Source organism: Apis mellifera, linkage group LG14, assembly GCF_003254395.2.
Source record: "Apis mellifera strain DH4 linkage group LG14, Amel_HAv3.1, whole genome shotgun sequence".
Taxonomy (NCBI): Eukaryota; Metazoa; Arthropoda; class Insecta; order Hymenoptera; family Apidae; genus Apis; species Apis mellifera.
In genome coordinates, this window is record NC_037651.1 from 3,415,811 (window position 1) to 3,438,917 (window position 23,107).

At 22.7% G+C, this 23,107-nt stretch overlaps 5 protein-coding genes across 7 annotated transcripts; 3 read left to right on the forward strand and 2 right to left on the reverse strand.

Annotated features, from left to right (window-relative positions):
• Positions 1–635: 635 nt before the first annotated feature.
• On the reverse strand, positions 636–3,511 carry LOC550914 (DNA ligase 1). Its single transcript, XM_625234.6, has 5 exons — positions 3,104–3,511; positions 2,414–2,690; positions 2,059–2,342; positions 1,728–1,971; positions 636–1,605 (listed from the first exon to the last, which is right to left on the reverse strand). Exons 1-5 carry the CDS (start codon positions 3,290–3,292, stop codon positions 1,544–1,546), a joined length of 1,056 nt encoding a protein of 351 aa, XP_625237.3. The 5' UTR covers positions 3,293–3,511; the 3' UTR covers positions 636–1,543.
• Positions 3,512–3,863: 352 nt separating this feature from the next.
• LOC550858 (RNA-binding protein 40) lies at positions 3,864–6,297 on the reverse strand. The gene is made up of 6 exons (XM_006560000.3): positions 6,026–6,297; positions 5,292–5,768; positions 5,056–5,200; positions 4,518–4,973; positions 4,198–4,348; positions 3,864–4,079 (listed from the first exon to the last, which is right to left on the reverse strand). Exons 1-6 carry the CDS (start codon positions 6,044–6,046, stop codon positions 3,920–3,922), a joined length of 1,410 nt encoding a protein of 469 aa, XP_006560063.1. The 5' UTR covers positions 6,047–6,297; the 3' UTR covers positions 3,864–3,919.
• Positions 6,298–6,674: 377 nt separating this feature from the next.
• On the forward strand, positions 6,675–11,174 carry LOC550801 (ATP-dependent RNA helicase dbp2). Its single transcript, XM_026445082.1, has 7 exons — positions 6,675–6,969; positions 7,505–7,762; positions 7,840–8,077; positions 8,251–8,531; positions 8,651–9,144; positions 10,470–10,712; positions 10,786–11,174. Coding segments are annotated over exons 1-7 (1,824 nt in total). The 5' UTR covers positions 6,675–6,967; the 3' UTR covers positions 11,094–11,174.
• A 1,772-nt stretch (positions 11,175–12,946) lies between these two features.
• Positions 12,947–17,946, forward strand: LOC726768 (ATP-dependent RNA helicase dbp2). Its single transcript, XM_006560001.3, has 6 exons — positions 12,947–13,090; positions 13,615–14,816; positions 14,890–14,949; positions 16,804–17,034; positions 17,119–17,316; positions 17,379–17,946. Coding segments are annotated over exons 1-6 (1,851 nt in total). The 5' UTR covers positions 12,947–13,088; the 3' UTR covers positions 17,537–17,946.
• Positions 17,947–19,464: 1,518 nt separating this feature from the next.
• Positions 19,465–22,369, forward strand: LOC551931 (ethanolamine-phosphate cytidylyltransferase). 3 transcript variants are annotated; one of them, XM_016916323.2, is made up of 7 exons: positions 19,465–19,665; positions 19,922–20,059; positions 20,254–20,433; positions 20,554–20,980; positions 21,087–21,307; positions 21,867–21,951; positions 22,212–22,294. In XM_016916323.2, the coding sequence occupies exons 1-6, from the start codon at positions 19,622–19,624 to the stop codon at positions 21,910–21,912; spliced, it is 1,056 nt and encodes a 351-aa protein (XP_016771812.1). In that variant the 5' UTR covers positions 19,465–19,621; the 3' UTR covers positions 21,913–21,951; positions 22,212–22,294. The 3 variants fall into 3 exon arrangements, with proteins under 3 accessions (XP_016771812.1, XP_624319.1, XP_006560066.1); XM_624316.5 differs by lacking the exon at positions 21,867–21,951 and having other exon boundaries at positions 22,225–22,369; XM_006560003.3 differs by lacking the exon at positions 21,867–21,951 and having other exon boundaries at positions 19,466–19,665; positions 22,212–22,310.
• The last annotated feature ends 738 nt before the right edge of the window (positions 22,370–23,107 follow it).

The window sequence follows — 23,107 nt, forward strand, 5'->3', positions numbered from 1 at the left end:
TAGAGTTTAAAACTCTTGCACTTTTATACGTAATAGTACTATACATAATATAGATATTAACGATTAAATAATCGTTTTTACATTAATTAAAAAGACTATTTAGAGATAACTTTTAAAATATAATCAATATACTCACTATATTTTATACATGGCATAAAATATGAACGGCTGGATTAGATTGTTCGTAAAAAATTAAAAATCAACATAAAAACTTTAATTATTTGATCCACGTTTGATCATTCATTTATAAAAATTTGTTCAAATTATTGAAATATTTTCATAAAATGATAATATTTTTAAAAAGCTTTGTTTTTATTAAATATATATAAGATACTTAGGATAAGATATTTTGAAAGTCAGAATACAATTATTATTATATAATGTAATATAATCAATAAAATTAATTTTAAAAATATTTTTAAATATAAATTACATATTTTTTTATATTTTTAATTATATATATATATATATCTGTATTTATATAAATAAAATATATAAATCCAAAAATCCAAAAATGAAAATATATATTATTATTCACTATACAAGAAAAAAAATAGATAAAATTAATATATCTAAATTATAATTATTTGGTTTGAATTAGTTATACATAATTGTATAATGATTTTCATTGTATCTCATTTTTTTTCTTTTTATAACTTGGCACAAATTTTGTCACAGATTTGTATATTCATATATAAATATGCAATCTTTATAATTCATTACTGATGTACGTTTACTAATAAAATATTACATATAGTTTATTATTACAAAGTATATAATTTTTTATCTATATGTTGCAATAAAGCTATCAAATATAAGAAAATATTTCTTTTAATACATTGAAAAAGACACAGTACATCAGTAATATAAACTTTTCTCAGAAGAGATTGTCCTGCACTTTATTATTGTTTTGTTTGTTTTGGAATATGATATATTTTTTAAGTTTTCAACCATTTGTATCTATAATATTTAAATTAATTATAAAAGATAAATCAAAATGTTAATAACGTGGATGCAAACACATTAATCTAATAAAAATTCTTTTTAAGACTTCTCGATGAAACATAAAAGACATAAGTACAATTTATTAATAATTTATGATTATGAAATTTATAAATATATACTAATATATATCTAATAAAATATGGACATATATGAGATAATTCTTAAAAGAATAGAATCTATAAAATAATTATTTTATAATGAAAACTATGACTTATGCCTCTTTCATCAAATGTAAATACAAATACAGCTTCATTAAAACATTTAATATGTTAAAAAAATCAATAATCTATCATTTTTTTTTTTCTATACAAAGTGCACCTGCAGATATGAAGTCTATGAAATATATGAATTAATCGAACAACCTAGTCCAATTGGCATTATATACAAGGGAAAGGAACAATTTGGTCAGGTGGTTAATTGGTAAGTCACTTAAAACACACCTGATGAGTCCGAAATGACATATGTCGTTTGGACCAAGCAGGATTCTTACTCTATTCCTCTTCACAAGGAACATAATTTTTATCATATTTAATCATTCTCAATTATCTTTACGAGCTTTCTTTTTACTTTTCTTTTGAGGTTTGGCTTCTGTCCAGATATCTAAAATATATTTAAAATATATGTAAACTTTTTATTCTTGAAATGTAAGAATTATATAATTTATGATAAAGATTATATAATATATGATAATATAAAAATACAATTATAATGTATTAAATTACCTCCTAGTTCATCAAACACAGGACCACTTTTTTCTTGTGTTTGCATAACATTAGGACTTTTTTCTTCAAAATTATCTGGTTCTTTTTCTATATTGTCATCCTTCTTTTTTGTCCTTTGTTCTTGGATTTTATTATCTACTTTTGGTGTAGATACAGTCATTATAGGTATATTTTCATTTTCAGAAATTTTTTTTCCTTTCTTTGATTTTCCACTTTTTTTTTCTTCTTTTTCTATTTTTTCATTCTTAAATAAAAAAAGTATAAAAAAATATATGTCATTATTTAAATATTAAAAATATTTAAAATAAATATGAATACACTTGAAAAATACCTTAGATTGTTCTTCTTTTTGCTGTTCTTTTTCTTTAGATATTTCTTCATTGGAAATAGGTGTAAGTATCACATCTTTTTTATCTTTCTCTTTTAATTCTTTATTTTCAGTTTCCTTTATAATTTTATCTTTAATTTCTACTTTTTCTAAAACCTTTTGTTTAATTACTTCTTCATTAATTAAATCAATCTTCTTAGTATTCTTTTTATTTTTCTTTGAAGGAGATTCTTCCTCTTTTTTTTTATTTTTTTTATCTTTTTTGGAATAAGCTTGTTCCCAATCACCTATATTTTAAATATAAAATTAATATTTTTTTTAGTGTTACAATTCTAAAAATAATTTAATTAAACCTTACCTTCATCAAAGTCTATTGGTTTCTCTTGGAATAAGTTTTTTAAATTCTTTTTATTTTTTACTTGTTCAATTTTGTTTTCTTTACCAACTTTTATAAGAACTTGGTCTTTATCTTTCTTTGTTATAGAAATTTTGTTATCTTCTTGTTTTCGTTCCTTTAATTTTCCTTCAGTATCATTTGGTTTAGATACAATTTTTTTTGTAACTTCTGTCTTTGTTGATATACTTTTTTTAATAGGACTTGCCTTTTCAATTACAATTTGACCATTAGCAGATTTCTATAATATACATATTATAAATAATATCAATAAATAATAAATAAAACTTAAAATAACAAATTTTTAAGATATATTATATTATAAAATTTTTCAAAATTTATAAATAAAAAACATATGTATTACAATAAATAAATCAAATTTATAAAAAAAATGCTTTTAAATAGGATAATATGCACATAATTAAATTGTATTCTATATGATAAATACAATGATAAAAACAATAGCGAATCTTTTAAAACAGTTATACCAGCTGATTATGAATCACGTATGCGTGTATAAATATTCGCAACAAATGAGCAACCATATGGAGGGTGAACAGTATACATTGTTAGATTTTTATTGTTAATTAATTCGAAAAAAAAAAAAAAAAAGAATGATATAGCATTTAAATCATTTACTTGTATCGTGCTAACCTTTTCTTTGATCTTGATACGTTTCTTATTGGTAAATTTCCGGTCCACGTCGGAGCCTACCGAAAGCTGTGCAAAAGGTGGTTGTTCAGCCTTCTTGAAACCAAAGACGAAAACGAGAATCGCACATATGAGCACGATACCCACAGGTAATGCATATTGCGAATGCTGAAGTAGCAAGCTGACGTCCATGGCAATACAAAGGACGTGTCAACGTGTGCGAGATCGACGACGGAAATGAGGGACGGCAATAGAGTGACGGCGACAACACATACGGTTACAACTCAGCGGTGATCGGTGAACCAAACGCTTAACGTACACGATACAGATCGAACAACTCAAAACATAGCACTCTAGTGGAAAGTCTTCGAATTACTGTATGCCAGGCGGGCGCCGATCTCCGCTGACGCGGCTATGACATGCCACTAAGTAACTCAAGCGAGATTTTGTTTCATATATCTACAAAAATTTTTGTATAAATTAAATTAAAGTATTTATTAGTATTAATATGCCAAAATATTATTAAATTAATAAATATAATTTATTAATAACAAAAGAATAAATTTTTATATAAATTTTTTATTCTTTTGTGTAAAAAGTATTGAACTTAATCACTTTACCGCATTGATTCTAAGATCCATTTTACTACATACAATTAAAGTTTTCGTAAACAGATATAATATTGCATATAATGTAAATTTATTAGGAAATATAAAAAACTTTTTTTTATTAAAATGAATATTATTTATAAATAATATAATACATATATACATATATAGAATATATTAGACAAAATATTCTAATATTCCAACATTCTTATTAATTTTTTGCTATTTTAGCAAACTGTACAACCATAGGTTTGTCCTTTAAAATGAAACCATTTGTTTCATCAAGAGCTAATTGTGCTTGTTCTACATTCTGCAATGTAATAAATGCTTGACCTTTCATTCTACCCTCTTGCATAAGTCGCACATCATATCTAAAAAAATAAATAAATAATAAATAAATGAATAAATAATTTTTTATATAAATAATTATATGATAAATATATTCACAAAAAATTCTATATAAGAAATGTCTTAATTAAAGATACTTACTCAAATTCTGTTTTTAATTCGGATATTATATATTTTCGATAAATAAAATGGAGATCTTTTTCTTCAACTTGTTTTGCAAGATTTTTGATATATAAACGATTTGATGGCTTTCCAGGATGATAATTTTTAAATACAGGAAGCAATCTCTGATCTATAATATATATAATATAATATATAATAAAATAAAATATTTAATCATATGAATAAATATTTATTTAGTATATTCTATCAGATATTTTCTTTTGATATTTTAGACGAAATATATTTTATTAGAAATACATTAATTAAATAAAATAACTGGAAAAAAAAATAATTCTTACCATTAGCTGAAATTCTATTATTTGCTAATTCATTAGATGTAATTATTTCTTGATCAATATTCTCAGTGATTTCATTATTTTCTATAGTATCAAGATTTTTAGAAATTGGAAACATTAATCCAAAACCACTATCTGGAGTATTATCATTTTTAAAATCAGTATTTTCTTCTTTATTTGATGTACTCAATAATTTATCTACCATTTTCAGTTCAATTTTAAGATTTTTTGTTTCACCACGTTGTATTGGCTCAAACATATCTGCTGGTTTTACAATCTTTTGTGTAGAACTTGAAGATGTTATATGTTTACTAGGATTAATAAATTTTGGAATTTTCAAACGTTTTATATGTTGCCGACGTTTTCTTTTAACAGGTATAATTTCTATAGATTTTATATTGTCTTCTTCATTTGATTCTATTTCAGATTCTTCTTCATCTGATTCCTCATTACAAACATCTATTGAATATATTATTTGTTATAATTATAGAATATATAAAATTTAAAAATAAAAATGAAAAAAAATTATAAATATTATTACCTTCATTTTCTTTATCATATATATTTTCTTTTAAAAATATATCTTTATATTTTTCTATATTATAGACTTCTTTAAGTGCTGGAAATTCTGATTCTAATTCTTCAAAAGGAGGTGGCAAATTCATTCTGTTCATTAAATGTAAAACCTAACAAATATAAGAAATTATATACATAAAAATATAAAAAATTTTATAAAAATAAAAAATATTATATTAAATTATATTTTAATTAATATACTTGTGTATAAAATGCTGGTTCTTTTAATAATTGTATGGATATTCTTATTAAAGTGCCTTTTGTTGGTGCTGAATATTTGTATTGAATATTTGGTGGAGGTGGTTGAGTAAAAACTTGATTCATAGTCCAACTATTTAATTTTTGTAAAAATGCTTGAAAATTGGATTTGTTTATATATTCTTTCTTATTTTCTTCTTTAATAAGTTTATCATTATCAATATTATCTTCTTTATCTATTGATATAGACTTTTTAGCAAATTCAACTGTCAAATATTGACCTTTGACATTTAATTGATGTAAACGTAGTAATGCTTCTGTAGCTATTTCTTGAGATTGAAATTTTGCAAAAGTTATAGTATACTTTTTAGATAGTCTTAAAGTTTGTGTTTTAACAGCACCATATTTTTTAAATAATTCATTACGTCGTTCATCAGAAAGTTCTGGTGGTAAATGAAGAATTCTAAGTGTATCAGAGATCTAAAATAAATATTTCATATTTAAAATAATAAAATATTTAAAAATGTATTACTTTTTTATAAATTTAAAAAATAAAATATTATTTATAATTATTCTAAATTTGAAAATAAAATAAAAATTAAAAATAGAAAAAATTTAAATAAATTTTTTCATATATATTCATAGGTTTAATATTATTAATAGAATTTATAATATAAATATAATAAAATTATAATTTATGATTTTTTAATTATATGTGTATAAATATATAAAATTACCTGTGTTGTCTTTGATGACATTTTAAATTTAATAAAATATTAAATGTCATTAAACTTTTTTTATATGCTTAAAGTTGTACTAAATCGTAAAAAATGAAGTTAATAAATTAACAAGTAATGTGTGAACAGAATAAAAGAATAAAACACTATTACATGTGACGAAAGGCCCGCACTGATGATTTGCTTAACAAAATCACATGGTATACTATTGTTCTCTTCTTCTTATACATTATTACCATTTGATTTCTGTATGTTGGCAATCTTGTATATAAACTTGACTTTAATGTTATTTTTTTAGAATACACTAATCAATAAATCGCGGTATATTCAATTTTGATAATTTAACTTCCTTTTTTATTTATTATTTTCTATTTTATTTGAATTAAAATTTTATTTTATTTGATTATTATCATAGGAATATATTTAACATCAAAAATAAAATTAATTTTTTATATGATAAATTATAAATTATATTTATATTATTTCATAAATTACATTTAAAATGTTTTGAATTAAATTTAGATTTCGGAAAAAAATTTACTTTTATTTATATCATGTCTAATAATATTTCTTTTAAATCTAAACATTTTATTATATTTTATACATTTTGTTTTAATTTTTTTTTTTTTTTTTTTACGTATTACTACGCGAATGCTGTCATGGAAACAGTTTATACGGAACTACTTTCGGAAGTTCACTTGTCAATTTGATCTGCCGGATTTACCGGCATGTTTAAAGAAAACAATTACATTTTATTCATATAATTGCATTTTTATTATTAAAAGAACTTTGAAGCTTGTAAACTTAATACAATTTTTCTCATAAGAATATTGATTGTTCCTAATATTCGTTGCTACTAAATTATCGATTGGTGTTTCTAAAAGTGACCGTAAAGCAGAATAAACTGTTGCTTGTTAAATTTGAAGATATTTCAATTTCCAAATGTAAGTATGATGCAATAATCTAATTTAAAGTTATATAATAAATGTTTGTATCAAATTATTCATATTTATATTTAGAATAGAAATATCTAAATATTTGTTTTCAAATAAATAGCACCGAATTGTATTGCAGATAATAGTAATCAATAATTAAAATTTATGATAAAAAAAATAATTGTATTTATTTTTATATATTTTTATATACATTGATATTATCATATATATAAATTATTATATCTGTAAAAAAATAATTCTGAATTGAAAAAGAAAAATATTTCTCTTAACTTTATTGAAGATATTTTATCTTTATATAAATATATTTCATTTTTTTTAAATAAATAAATATATTAAAAAATATAAATTATAATAAATATTAAATTTAAAGAAAAAATAAATTTAATATTGTATTTAATAATTTTTATTTTAAATTTAATATTTATTTGTTATGATATTAACTATTAGTAATTTATAATATAATAATAATAATAATAATTTATATATTATTAGTAGTATTTTATATGATATATTATGTATTCAGGTTCAATCGAGATAGAGATCATAATAGAGGTCGCAGAGGTGGTGGTGGTAGAGGCAATAATAGAGGAAATAATGATAATATTCGTGGAAGTAGTATTAGTAGATTTGGTATACGTGGTAGAGGTACTACTAACACTCTTAGAGGTATTATAAAAAATAAACAACCTGGAGGAGCCCTTAGAAAAATCAATTGGGATGTAAGATCTTTAGAACCTTTACGCAAAGATTTTTACATAGAACATCCAACAGTTAGAAGCAGGTAAAAATTTTATTTTTCATAATTTTCTCTTTCCTTAATTAAAATATTTCAATGTAATTCAATAAACTTTATATTAGATCAAAAGAAGAAGTATGCCAATTTCGAGAAAATGCAGAAATAACTATAAAAGGTGATAATATACCTAATCCTATACAATATTTTGAAGAAGGAAATTTTCCACCTTATGTTTTGGAAGAAATACATAAACAAGGATATTCTCAACCTACAGCAATTCAGGCACAAGGATGGCCTATTGCACTTAGTGGCAGAGATCTAGTTGCCATTGCTCAAACTGGCTCTGGAAAAACACTAGGAGTGAGCCAGATTAAAGATACATTAATTTTTAATTTGTAAAAATGTAAAGACGTTTTTTTTATTAGATATTAGAATATATATATCTATAATATATAAATTAGATTTTAATGAATTTATATAAATTGATTCTATTATTAAGATATTTTATGTTAATTTTATTTTTTATATTTTAGTATGTTTTACCAGCAATTGTACATATCATACATCAACCACGACTTAGTAATGGAGATGGTCCAATTGCTTTAATCTTAGCTCCTACAAGAGAATTAGCTCAACAAATTCAGGAAGTAGCTAATTGTTTTGGAGAAGCAGCAGGTGTAAGAAATACTTGCATCTTTGGTGGAGCACCCAAAGGTCCACAAGCACATGATCTAGAACGAGGTGTTGAAATATGTATTGCAACACCAGGTAGACTTATTGATTTCTTAGAAAGAGGAACTACAAATTTACGCAGGTAAAATAATTATAATATGTAATAATATTAAAATAAACATTTTTAACATTTATCATATTTTAACATATTTTTTAACATATTAATTTATATTATTTTAACATATGATATTATAATTTTAGATGCACATATTTAGTATTAGATGAAGCTGATAGAATGTTAGATATGGGTTTTGAACCTCAAATAAGAAAAATAATTGAACAAATTCGACCTGATAGACAAGTTTTAATGTGGTCAGCTACATGGCCTAAAGAAGTTCGGGCATTAGCTGAAGACTTTTTATCTGATTATATGCATCTTAATATTGGTTCTCTGACTTTATCAGCTAATCATAATATTATTCAAATTGTGGATGTTTGTCAGGAATTCGAAAAAGATTTAAAATTATATAGATTACTTCAAGAAATAGGAAATGAAAAAGAAAATAAAACAATCATTTTTGTTGAAACAAAACGAAAAGTAGATGATATTACAAGAAATATTAGACGAGATGGATGGCAAGCACTAAGTATTCATGGTGATAAAAATCAACAAGAAAGAGATCATGTATTACAAGAATTTAAAAGTGGAAGAGCCCCTATTTTAGTTGCAACAGATGTAGCTGCTAGAGGTTTAGGTATGTATCATTTTTTAATTTACAGTGTCTAGATCATTCAAGAATCAGGTAAATATGGGAATTGGCAACACTTATTGGATTAGCCAGTGATGCGTTATTAATGAGACCAGTGGACAGCTGTGTATGTAGCAATGTGTGATTTATTAAAATTTTTTTATAGCAGAGCCCTGATAATGTATATAGATTAAAGTCAATTTTTACTTTATTTTCATATTTTATGGTATTATATATTTTAAACAGGTTTGTATTTTTTTTATAATTAATAAAATATTTAAGATTTATAAGTGTAAATATTTAAATTATATTTTTTTAATAATAAAATTTATATAAAGGGTTCTAAAGAGATGCACACAAGCTACCACTAAGACTGTCTGCTTTTTTTTTCAGAGGCACAGAGTACCCTAAGTGAACGCGGTGTACTGCCAGTATTGGGCAGACACAGTGAATGTTTTATTTTTCTTTGCTTGTATTATATCGATAACTATGTCAAAATATTTAAAAAATATATTTTCAAATTAAAAATTCTTACATAATATTGTGTATTTCTACAAATGTTTTGAATACAGAATTAAAGAATTTAATATAATTATTTAATTTTATTTTATAATTTATATAGTAATTGCTTTTAAAATATTTCTAATAAAATAATTATCATAAATTTTTAATTATTATAAATTTTTTAAATCTTTTTACATTTTATTGTATATACTAATATTAGATTTATCTTTAATAATATCAGATTTATTTTTTTATCTTTTCTACTCACTTTATTATTATAATATATCAAATTATTCTCAAGTGTTTTCTAGTGCCTCTAATTGTTAAAATTGTTATTTAAAATCTAAAAAGGTTAATGCATTCAGGCTTAAACCTAAAATGCTGCCTTTATCCCAAACCAGACACCACCGCTGTGTCTGTCTAATCTCTAGGCCATCATACATTATGAAACCAACTGAATAGCTCTACATTTAAAAGTAAATGGGGCTGTTTTTGCTGATTTTGAAATGGAATTTCCAACTAAAAGGTGGGTGGTTTTCAAACCTGACTTAGACAAATTTTATGTTTAAGTGAAAATCAGGGGATTTTATTTCATCTCAATAAGAATTAAAAATTTTAAAAATTATATAATATATGATAATTTAATATATTTGAAATCATTTTATATATTTAATCTTAAGCATTCCATATAATTACTTTTCGCAAGTTTGAAGATCATTCTGTGAACTTGACACAATCAACAAATGGGGTGATGATTATTATAAACAATGTGAACATAATTATAAATATTAGTAAAGTTCTAATATTTTTTAATTATTTTGTCATAGATGTGGATGATGTTAAATATGTGATAAACTTTGATTATCCATCATCATCAGAAGATTATATACATAGAATTGGTCGTACCGGACGAAGAAGACAAACCGGTACCGCCTATGCATTCTTCACAAGTCATAACATGAAACATGCAGGAGATTTAATAGAAGTATTAAGAGAAGCAGGGCAAAATATAAATCCACGACTTACTGAAATGGCAGAATTAGCTAAATCAGGAACTTATGGAAGTAGAAGTATGTTCTTAAAATATTTTCATGTAATATTTAAATAATTTTTCTTCTAACTCATTTATTTATCTTATGAAAGGTGGCAAACGATTTATAACTAATGATAGAAGTAATGGTAGACGAGGTATCAGTGATACTAGAGGAAGAGGTTCTACAAGAGGAAGAGGTGGTGTAGGTGGTCGTGGAGGAAATTCTTATCAATCTACTTCAAACAGTTATTCAAATTCAGATTACAGTAGCTATAGCAATATGAAGCAAAATAATTCAACTAATCAGAATACAGGATATGGATATACACAGAGAACTTATAGTCAAAGTAATTTAGCCCAAAATTATGGAGGAGGAGATAATTATGGAACTTATCAATATAGAGGAACAACATATTAATAATACTCTACTATTCATATATTTATATATTTATATAGTAAAATAAAATTTTACTATAAAAACTATTAAAACATAGTATATTTACAGTTAGTTAAATTTGTGTTAAACTTAAAATAATTTAAAATAAAAAATATATAAAATATGAAATAGAATTGAATATCATGTATTTTATATATACATGATAAAAAAAATTAGTATAATAATGATAAAAAAAAGTTTGTTAAATATGTATATGTATTATTATAAAATTTAAAAACTAAATTTCACTATACAAAAAAATAATAAAAAATATTTAAGATTAACAAACATTATATTGTATTTTTATTATATAATTTATAATTTTATATTTTATGTTGAAGAAAGAAATAATTTAAAGAATCTTTGTAAAAAAAATTATTTAATATTATATATAATTTTATTTGATATATCAATATTAAATATTAAATAATTTTTGATATTCATTATATAATTATATCAATATTAATATTTTGTGTAAATATATATTTATGATATGTAATAATTGAATTAAATAGATTTTAATAAGATTTTTAATGAATATTTTAAACAAAGAAAATAAAATTAAATGGAAATTGATTTCTCTGTTCCAAATGCATAAATTTTGTGAAGTATATAGATAAAAAGAATAAATAAAATGAAATAAAAACAGAAATAAAATAAAAATTATAAAATTTTTTGAATGCTAAAAATATTTATCTTTGAAAATACTTCAAAACTATAGCTAAGACTAATCTTTAATTATTTTATTCTTTTTTTGATCGTATATATCAAAATATCAATAAATATTAATAACATTCTAGAGATGGCGCTGATTTCACAATTTTTCCTGTTTTGTCTATCCTTCTGTCATCTACTACTTTAATCTATATCGTTGCGAAGAGGTTATCGAATATTTTCTTACTTAATCTATTTGTTTGCAAGGTTTATATATATTTAAAAAGAAAAAAAAAAGAATAGTTTTAACTTTTATATATTTTTGTATAGTTTTTACTTTTATATATGCATTATTTGTGATTAGAAAAAGTCAAGATAATAATTTTTGTAAAAATCTTTGTTGTGTATTTTTGTATAATCTTGTTGTGTATGATTATATAACTTTTTTATTTATTTTGAATTATTATTGAACTTTTTAAAATTACTAGAAATTATTAAATAAATAAACTAATTTATATATAAAAAAATATAAAATATATATATTTCTTCTGTGACATGTAAAAAAACTAATTTATACTTAAAAAATATAAAATATATATATCCTTATGGTATGTAGAAATGTTAATTTATATATATAAAATATCTATTATTGTGAAATTTTATTAAATAAATTTTAACATATCTTATATTTATTGATATTATTCAAAATTTAAAACAAATCTGTTTATTTTTATTTATTACATGAATATATTACAAACGAGTTATAAATATTAAAATTTATATTAAATGAATGTAATTGAATATATTGATTTACATTTTTTGTTATATTACAGATTATGTTAATAAAATTATTTCTTATAAAATTTTTGCTGAATAATTTCTATTTATAAATTATAATAATACAAAATAATAGATTAAAAGTTTATTTATAAATTTTATTTTAGTATATTTTTCCTTTTAACATTCGGTACTAATATTAATAATTTCCGGTATTTTAATTATATATCGTAAAATATTTACTATTAATATTTAAATTTTAATATTTAAAAAATAATAAATAAGTAAATAATATATTTCATGTATAATTAAAATACATCTTTACATATATATTAAAGTAATAATACATAAAAAATAGTAAAATTAAAACTAAAATGGAACTATTTTCTGATATAATACGACGCCATGATATTTGTTTCATAGATTCTCTTCGAATCGTGTAACGAGTAGAGCATACTTTTCCTTGATTCTGATCATTGGTTTGTGTTTCTGTTAAGGAAAATCTTTATAATTCTGAATTTAAAATAACACAGATTTTCCTAAAAAATGTAAGTTATATGAAATTTTCATTAATATTGTAAAAAAATATTAATTTTCTTCGAATTTCTTACTGACATTTAATATCTATGATTGACTGTTTTACTCCATATTGCTTTTATATTGATGAAATTTTTGCGTTCATGATGGATAAAAGATTTTTGTATTTTTTTTTATAACAAATTAAAAAAAATATTGAAAGAAATTTTTAATATTAATAATATTAAAAATTTTATGATATTTTTTAGGAATGTAAGATATATTTTTTATTTTATAATTATATTTTTATATTTTTATAAAGTGATAACACGTGTTCAATGTACATTAAAATTTAATTTAATTTGAACATTTTAAATATTATAAATAAAAAATATATTAGACGATTAATTAAAAAAGAAAAGGAGTATTCTTTTATGATAATACTGCTTTCAATTGATCATATTTTATTTGATATTTATATATATATATATAAAATCTGTAAATATTATTTAAAATATTTAATATGTATATAATTATTAATTATTTTATTTTAAAGGGCATACCGTGATCGTGAACGTAATGATAGAAGAGGAGGAGCACGTGGTGGAGGTCGTTTTAATAGTAGAGATGGAAATAGTGGAGGTGGAAGATTTAGTAGTAATTCCAATAGAGATAGTAATTTTGGAAACAATAATTTTAAAAACAGACAACCTGGAGAACGGTTACGGAAACCAAGATGGGATATGAGTACATTACAACCATTTAGAAAAGATTTTTATCAGCCACATCCTAATGTTACAACTCGAAGTTCACATGTAGTTGAAGCTTATCGTTCTGATAAAGAAATTACTGTGAAAGGAACAAATGTACCAGGTCCAAACATATATTTTGAGGAAGGTGGATTTCCAGATTATGTATTAAATGAAATTCATAGACAAGGATTTGGAGAACCAACTGCAATTCAGGCACAAGGTTGGCCTATTGCTTTATCTGGACGTGACATGGTTGGAATTGCTCAAACTGGATCTGGAAAAACATTAGCATATATTTTACCAGCAATTGTACATATAAATCATCAACCAAGATTAAACCGAAATGATGGACCTATAGCTCTAATTCTGGCACCAACAAGAGAACTTGCACAGCAAATTCAACAAGTTGCATCAGATTTTGGTATTTCATCACAAGTAAGAAATACTTGTATTTTTGGTGGAGCTCCAAAAGGTCCTCAAGCTCGTGATCTTGAACGAGGTGTTGAAATTTGTATAGCAACACCTGGACGTCTTATTGATTTTTTAGAACGAGGTACAACAAATTTACGTAGATGTACATATTTAGTACTTGATGAGGCAGATAGAATGCTTGATATGGGTTTTGAACCACAAATTAGAAAAATTGTAGAACAAATACGACCTGATAGACAGACTCTTATGTGGTCTGCAACATGGCCAAAAGAAGTTCGTAATCTTGCAGAAGAATTTTTAACTGATTATATACAAATTAACATTGGTTCTCTACAATTAGCAGCTAATCATAATATTCTCCAAATTGTTGATGTATGTGAAGAATATGAAAAAGAGGGTAAACTTATGAAACTTTTAGAAGAAATATCAAATGAACCAGAAAATAAAACTATCATTTTTGTTGAAACTAAGAGAAAAGTAGATGATATAACACGTGCAATTAATAGATATGGATGGCAAGCAATTGGCATCCATGGTGATAAAAGTCAACAAGAAAGAGATTATGTATTAAATCGTAAGTTCTAATTAAGATTCTTTTTTCTTTGTGCTTAAACATATTCTGCTCAATACTAGAGAATTTATTTCAGAGTTCCGGAATAGCAGATCTGCCATTCTAGTAGCTACAGATGTTGCAGCAAGAGGATTAGGTAAGAATCTGTTTACACATGAGTGGGTATGATGTAAGGGTCAGGCTGCGATGGTTATTTCACATTTGTGAGAGTTGTATAATTGTGATGTGGCAACGGATAACGGCATGTGCCAGACTGATTGACATTAGTCCTTTCTTGGTGTGAATGGAAATTGTTTAAAAACTGCAGAGGTCCAGAATAATCGATTAATACAATTAGTGATATAAATTTTTTTTTATTTTGTTTAGGATATTTTAATTGATTTCCATTAACTCATTATCCAGGAATATATAAAATCATATAAAAAAAAGTTAATATTATTATTCTCATCTTTTCAGCATAATAATATTGAAGAAATATTTTATAATTTTAATTTTATCATAGTTTAGATGGATTTTGACATACTTTTAATTTCTAATAATGATATTATATATATTAAAACAATATTATTCTTATTCTTATACTTCAATATTAATCTATGATAAAATTTTATCTATTAATCTTGTTAAATAAATTTATTATTAATTTAAAATATGAGTTACATTCTAAAAAAAAATATTAATTTATAATTTTTTCTTTTATAAAAACTGTAAAATATATTATATAATTCTAATATTAGTATTAGAATCAAAAGTAAGTCAAAATATTTCAGCAATAAAATTAAATTAGGTAAACAGGTAAGATGATAGAAAATTCATGTTTTTAAATTTTGTTCTGATTAAGAAAAGTCTTGTCAGTCTGGTATTAACGTGCTGTTCTATGTGTTTTCAGAGGCACATGCGACGGAGTTTTATCAATGATAAGAACTCTGGAGAGCTTGCTTTGGAATATATAATTGAATGGGGCGTGACTGCTGGTCTGTCCCCGCGCAACAAGCTAACCTAACGCTGTGCCTCGGCTCACCGTGCCACTTGAAAAACACACTCTCACTCTGTACCTGCGACGGTCCAAAGTATGGAAGTTATAGAATTAGGGTATCTAGCATACAAGGACTACTGAACAGGATAAATGTTGTATCATTTACATTCTTAGATTAGAAAATAGGAAATGGATAGGAAATGGCATTACTTTGTTTTGCAATGTTTATAAAATTAAAAAGAAAAATTTAATATAGATTTCCAAATGAAATAAATATATGTACATATATATTGTATATTTTATATATGAATAATATTATAATATTATAATATTTATATGTATATATATTTATCTCATTTTTTTATTTTTCTTGAAAATATATATTATTATATAAGATAAGTTGATTTTACAAATTTTAAAAAAAAAATTTGAATGAACTTGAATAAACTTTTAATATTGCAAAATAAATGTTGATGTTACTCATACAATGGAATGCATGTGGGGTTGATCGGAGAATGCACATGTTGTCCAATGTTCCAACCTCACGGAAGCAATACGCAAGGACCAAATTTTGAAAGACCAGCACAGATCCATACTTTGGTGCGGGAGAGAAGGGTGTGAAGTTACTAAGAGTAAATATACAGCTCACTAACGCATAAAGTGAGAATTCCATGAGAACCATCTGAGCTCTGATTCCTCTACATTTCCAAAAATGTATTTACGTTTCCAGCTTTTGACAACCACAGGTAAATAATATAAAAATTTGCTCTTTGTGGTCAACTCATTTATATATTTTATATGAAAATTATAAATGGAATTAAAAATCTTATAAAAGTTAATAATAAAATAAGTGAATAATAATATATATTTTAATTTATAAGTAATATTTAATTCCATTTATACTACACATATTATGTTTACTAATGCTTTATTAATTCGCTTTGTAAGTTAATTGAACCACAAAGACATAAGTAATTTTCGTTTTCGATGATTTTAACTTTTAATGTTATATAGATGTGGAAGATGTTAAGTTTGTAATAAATTTGGATTACCCGTCCAATTCGGAAGATTATGTACATCGGATCGGACGTACGGGACGATCACAGCGTACCGGAACTGCGTACGCATTTTTCACTCCCGGTAATGCACACAAGGCTAGTGACTTAATACAAGTTTTAGAAGAAGCAAAACAAGTTGTAAATCCTAAATTATATGAATTATCGAGAAATCCAGGCATTTATAAAAGTATGCTTTAATTTAATTTTAATTAATCAATTTATTTTTATATTTATTTTCATTGTATTTTATTTTCTTATATTTTTATTACAGGAGGTCGTTATGGAGGACGTAGCGGAGGTGGCAGTGGACGTGGTTCTGGAGGCCGCGGTGGCGGCGGTTCACGAGGTTCGCGAGGAGGTCGTGATGGAGATAGAGGTGGAAGATTTGATCGTTCTAATAGTGGTAGTGGTGGAGACCGAGGAAATAAATGGAATGGCAATAATAGCAGTATGACTTCAAATAAAAATTGTAAGAATTTTTATTTTTTGCATTTTTTATGTATATTTGTTAAATAATTTATGTCTATTCAGGTGGTATAGGAAGTAGCAGTTATAATAGTAAAGTATTTTCTCAAAACAATTATGGTGGAAGCTCTGGTGGTGGTTCCAACAGTTATAGTCAAAATGGTGGATATGGAGGAAGCGGGGGAGGAAGTAGTGGCAGTAATTATAGACAAAATGGTTATTAATTTTAAAATAATTAATTTTAAGAAAAATTTATGTAATATAGTAAAAAAAAAAAAAAAACAAGAAAGAAACAGAAAAATATTGTATTTCAATAGAACATGTTTTCTATGTAGTGTAGTTTTTATCATGACTAAACATGTTCTGTTCAAATAGAATATTTTTTCTATATAACGTGCTTCTCACGCTGACTAAACATAAAGTAGAATAAAATTCACGTAATAGCGATTAAAACAATATAATTAAATGTATTAGAAGATTTAGATTATTTAAGGATATTCATAAGCATTCTTTTTTATAATAAAAAAAAAAAGAAAAAAGAAAAAAAATGTACATGTAAATGTAATAGCAGATCACATTACTGCTGATTTTTAACTTCAATTTTTGCAAATATAACTATATTATTTTCATGGAATTTTATGCTTCATTGTTTGAAAATGTTAGATACTTAATATAGATTAGAAAAAAATAAAAACAAAAATTTAATTATAAAATATAATAAGAAATAATAAAAAATAATGTTTTTTTAAATAAAAAAGATTAAGAAACAGTAAATAATGAAAAAAATTAATTTCAAAACAATTATATTAATAATAATATTATAATTTGTGGTAATTATAAATATTGTTTAATTTACAGAAATTCGATTCTGTAAGTATTGACATAAATTGTAAAAATGCATGAATTATTTATATTATTTCATATAATACATTGGAATGTATTAAATTTAAAAGGGTATAAAACCCTATGCATTATAATATTAAAAATTTAATAAGATAATATGAATATAAAGTATTTAAATAATTTTAGATAAAATGCTATTATATATATATATATATATAGATTTCCTTATTCAGAAAAAATTGCATTCATTAAATTTTTTATTGAATTGATATTACATTAAAAAATCATATTGCTTTGAAATATTCTTATAATTATTATATTTTTCATATGAATTTTGTCAAAAAGAAAAAAAAATTATTATTATACTTAACATTAATATCGTTCATAAAAATTACAATAATATGTGTCATTATGAATGATTAATGTTAATGCTTTATAAAAAGATATTTATCATTGGCTGAAGATTTATCATAGATTTATCATTTATCATTTATCATGATTAGATCAGAATCTATTGATTCATTCCAATATAATATTCTGTACAATTACACTTTAGCGATATTATTAGAGCTATAACTGCCGATTACGTGTGCCTGTCTAATTATTTTTGCAATAATAGAATTCACATTGTAATATCATTAGTCATTTATCATAGTATTTATCACATAATATATTATGTGTAAATTTCAGTGTTTTATAACTTTGCGTGAATATATTTTTTGATGTTGAATAAATTAAAAGATCATTAGATCAGAATTCTACGTACAAGATATTATTAATGTCTTATCAATAGTAAATTTTGTAGATCTGAAATAATCGTAATATTTTTATATTGTACAATGTTGTCTAATAAATAATGAAATATTCCATTTTCATTGTAATAATATATTATGTCATTATATTATCGCGTTTATTGTATTTCAAATTTATATTTAATTACACAAAAAAAAATTGAAAAAATATATTAATTTTAAATTACATAATTTATAATAAATTTAAAATTTATATTTTAAGAATAGGAATATAAATTTATTTATGAAATTAATAAAATTTAAAAAAATCCGTAACATGATAAGAATTATTTGGATTTACGATACTGAATTGTAAATCATTTTATACATTTAATATATATGAATATCAAATATTATTTTAAAATTATTTTAAAACTATTCAAGATTTAAAAATATCTTGCAATTGATTTCAATTATTGGATTTCTCTTTTTAAATATTTAATATCTCTCTAAATGTATAGAGAGAGAGAGAGAGAGAGAGAGAAAAGAAGTGGGGATGTAGTTGAAAAATATATGATGTGTAAGCAATAATGGATTGACGAAGCAAGCACGCAATATCTTAGTGCTTTTCCAGATTTGGTGGAGTGTGTATCATAGTTATCGATTAATATTTATTGAGTACAAAAAAAAAAAAAAAAATTGTTTCTTATATAATAAATATCAATTTTCTTCATTATGACAGAAAATCGTAAAGAAGTGAGAGTATGGTGTGATGGATGGTAAGTTTTTATCAAATTATAACCTTACTCTATTTATTTTAAATTTCATGTGCTTATTATTCGAAATTGGTACATAATTATAATTTTTTCATAATCGAATAATGATATAATCGAAATATATATAAATATATATTCGAAAAATAAAAAATTATATGTATGATAAAATTACGATATTTTTTAAATTAAATTGACAATAATGTGATCTATATTTTTAAACAAAAAATAAATAAATGTATAAGAATTTTTTTCAATACAGTTATGATATGGTACATTTTGGCCATGCGAATTCTTTGCGTCAAGCGAAAGCATTAGGTGATTATTTAGTTGTGGGTGTACATACAGATGAAGAAATTACTAAACATAAAGGACCACCAGTATTTATGGAACAAGAAAGGTATGATTTTATTGCACTAAAATAATTTATATTTTAAATTTTAAATAATTTCTATATTTTTTATTAATATATGTATATATAAATAAATATAAAAAGTAATTTTTTTTTAAATAATATGAAAAAAAAATTCAAATATTTTTAGAATTATTTTTAATTAATACATGTTGTTGTTTAATCAAATATATTTATATTAGATATAAAATGGTACGTGGTATTAAGTGGGTAGATGAAGTAGTTGAAGGAGCACCTTATGTTACAACTCTGGAAACATTAGATAAATATAATTGTGATTTTTGTGTTCATGGTGATGATATCACTATGACAGCAGATGGTGTAGATACATACCATTTGGTTAAAGCAGCAGGTCGCTACAGGTATAAATAGAATAATAAAATAATGAGAGAGAGAAAGAGAAAGAGAAAAGGAAAGAGCTTTAGTAATAATAATATAAATTATATTTAAATAAAATATATATGAAAATGTAATTATTGTAGAGAAGTTCAAAGAACAGCCGGTGTATCAACAACTGATTTAGTAGGACGTATGCTTTTAATGACACGACAACATTTTAAACAAGGAGATAGTGAATATAGTGTTGATAGAGAACCCAGTAAAAGCATGGGTCAAGACAGAACAGCTCGAAGTCCTTGGACAGGTTGTTCACAATTTTTACCTACTACACAAAAAATTATTCAATTTAGTGATGGAAAAAGTCCACAACCTGGAAACAAAATAGTTTATGTAGCAGGAGCATTTGATCTTTTTCATGTTGGTCATTTAGATTTCTTAGAAGTTGCAAAAAAAGAAGGTGATTATCTTATAGTTGGACTTCATACAGATCCAGTAGTTAATCGATATAAATATGGTAATCATCCAATTATGAATCTTCATGAAAGAGTACTTAGTGTGTTGGCATGCAAGGTAAGAAATAAGATTATTAATTAAATAATCAAAATAGTTGAATTATAGCATATTTATTTTTATAAAATTATTATTTATAAAAATTTATCATTTGATTTATAAATAGTATGTTAATGAAGTAGTAATTGGAGCACCATATGAAGTTACTAAAGATCTTATGGAACATTTTGATGTATCTATTGTTTGTCATGGTCAAACTCCTATTATGCCTTGTGAAGATGGTTCAGATCCATATATTGAACCTAAAAGACAAAATAAATTTAAATTGTTGGACAGTGGTAATGATATGACAACAGAAAAAATTGTTGAGCGTATAATTCTTCACAGGTATGTTAAATAATTATATGTTATATAATATTATATGATTAAAAGTATTTTATTAATTACAAATCAAAGATTTTTAGATTCTAAATTAAAGTTACATATAATATATAAATTTTATTAATTTATTATTTTAATTTATATTTAAAAATAAAAATTTAAAATTCAATAAAAAAAAATAAAATTGAAATTATAATGATTTAGAAAAATTAAAAATGAGAAGAATAAATAAATAATGGTAAAAATAATTTTTAATGAAGATATTACAAAAATTGTTTGTTTAAAAAAGATATTTATATTAGAATTATATTAGATGTAATTCTAAATATAAATTTTTTAAATTTATATTTTATCATTCGATAAAAAAATATTAAATATCTAATAATAATATTATGTAACTTTAATGAATATTCAATTTTATCTAATATTAATATTTTATCTATTTAAAGATATAAATATCTTTTTTGTTTTATATATATATATATATATATATATATATTTATAAATATTATTGATATAAAATTAGTAATAAAAATATACTGTATACAGTATTTTATCTTCCTAGGTCAAATGAACTATATATGATAATTAAGAACTTGAACAACCGTTGACCTGTTACCATCTTGCATTTTGTAATTGTTCATTTAATTGTAATAAAAATTCTTTTTCTTTATAATTTTTTATCATTCATCTATTTGCTTTCATAATGGGATATGCAATTTTGTACTTATATATATAAAAAATAACAGAATTCAGATTCATCTTGTAATTATTTCTATTATCTATTTATAATTTTCATATATGTGTATTTTTTATTAAAGTTATTGATTAAAAAATTTAATTTATAATATAACCAAAAATATTTGCATATCCCAAATATTTAAGATAAATTTACCATGTTGTCATATAGTCCTTAATTACAGGTTGGAATTTGAAGATAGAAACTTAAAGAAAGAAAAAAAAGAATTAGCAGCTTATGAAGCCTTTATAAAATCCCAGAAAAAAGAAAGAACTGAATAATTTTTTCTCTATATGTAGAGTGTGTGATAATTATATTTTATGAAATATGTATTTGTAAATATGATATCACACTAATATTTAAATTATTTAATTCTATTTGGATATACATTTATAATTATACTAAATATTTAAAATATTAATATATAATATAAATATATATTAATATTTTATAGAAATATTATTTTTCATTCCCAATGATTCAACGATAAAAACAAATACAACGATAAACAAAATTGTGAATATTTGTATATTCAAATATTTTTAATTAAAAAGATTTAGAAAATTTTATTTTATGTTGCGATGTTTAATTATGCACATATATATTTGATATAAGAATATCATTAAAAAGTTTTGATTATTACGATATTAACGTCGTGTATATTTGAGATAAATATAGAAGAAAATTAAATATCAAAATATTTTGACATCATGTAAAAATGTAATTTTTGCAAAATTGGTTTTTATTTACGTATTTTATGATATTTAATTTTTTATAGTAGTTTTATCATAATAAGTTTTTATCAAGTAAAAATAGTAATTTTTATATTAAATATTTTTAAGTATTTTTAAGTTTTATAATGCAGCTGCAGTGCAGTTATAATAATTTTATATAATTTTTTATCAAAATTTATCAAAAAAAAAAATATATATATATATTTTAGAAAATGAGAAATTTTAAAGAAACTCCAATGTTATAATAAATTTTATAATTAGTTATAAAAAAATATAATTAATTAAACAATTTATTTATTATATTATTTATTCTATGAAATCCATTATAATTTT

Excerpts from the sequence above, each read along its gene's own strand:
- LOC550914 (XM_625234.6), bottom strand. The coding sequence starts at position 3,292 with ATGGACGTCAGCTTGCTACTTCAGCATTCGCAATATGCATTACCTGTG. Across the intron at positions 2,343-2,413 it reads ACCAATAGACTTTGATGAAG|GTGATTGGGAACAAGCTTAT; the intron begins GTAAGGTTTAAT and ends TTTAAAATATAG. Across the intron at positions 1,972-2,058 it reads AAAAAGAAGAACAATCTAAG|AATGAAAAAATAGAAAAAGA; the intron begins GTATTTTTCAAG and ends TTTTTATTTAAG.
- LOC550858 (XM_006560000.3), bottom strand. The coding sequence starts at position 6,046 with ATGTCATCAAAGACAACACAG. Across the intron at positions 5,769-6,025 it reads TGTCATCAAAGACAACACAG|ATCTCTGATACACTTAGAAT; the intron begins GTAATTTTATAT and ends TATTTATTTTAG. Across the intron at positions 5,201-5,291 it reads AACCAGCATTTTATACACAA|GTTTTACATTTAATGAACAG; the intron begins GTATATTAATTA and ends TATATTTGTTAG.
- LOC550801 (XM_026445082.1), top strand. Across the intron at positions 7,763-7,839 it reads CATCCAACAGTTAGAAGCAG|ATCAAAAGAAGAAGTATGCC; the intron begins GTAAAAATTTTA and ends ACTTTATATTAG. Across the intron at positions 10,713-10,785 it reads AGGAACTTATGGAAGTAGAA|GTGGCAAACGATTTATAACT; the intron begins GTATGTTCTTAA and ends ATCTTATGAAAG.
- LOC726768 (XM_006560001.3), top strand. Across the intron at positions 17,035-17,118 it reads AAATCCAGGCATTTATAAAA|GAGGTCGTTATGGAGGACGT; the intron begins GTATGCTTTAAT and ends TTTTTATTACAG. Across the intron at positions 17,317-17,378 it reads TATGACTTCAAATAAAAATT|GTGGTATAGGAAGTAGCAGT; the intron begins GTAAGAATTTTT and ends ATGTCTATTCAG.
- LOC551931 (XM_624316.5), top strand. The coding sequence starts at position 19,622 with ATGACAGAAAATCGTAAAGAAGTGAGAGTATGGTGTGATGGATG. Across the intron at positions 20,981-21,086 it reads TTAGTGTGTTGGCATGCAAG|TATGTTAATGAAGTAGTAAT; the intron begins GTAAGAAATAAG and ends ATTTATAAATAG. Across the intron at positions 21,308-22,224 it reads GAGCGTATAATTCTTCACAG|GTTGGAATTTGAAGATAGAA; the intron begins GTATGTTAAATA and ends CCTTAATTACAG.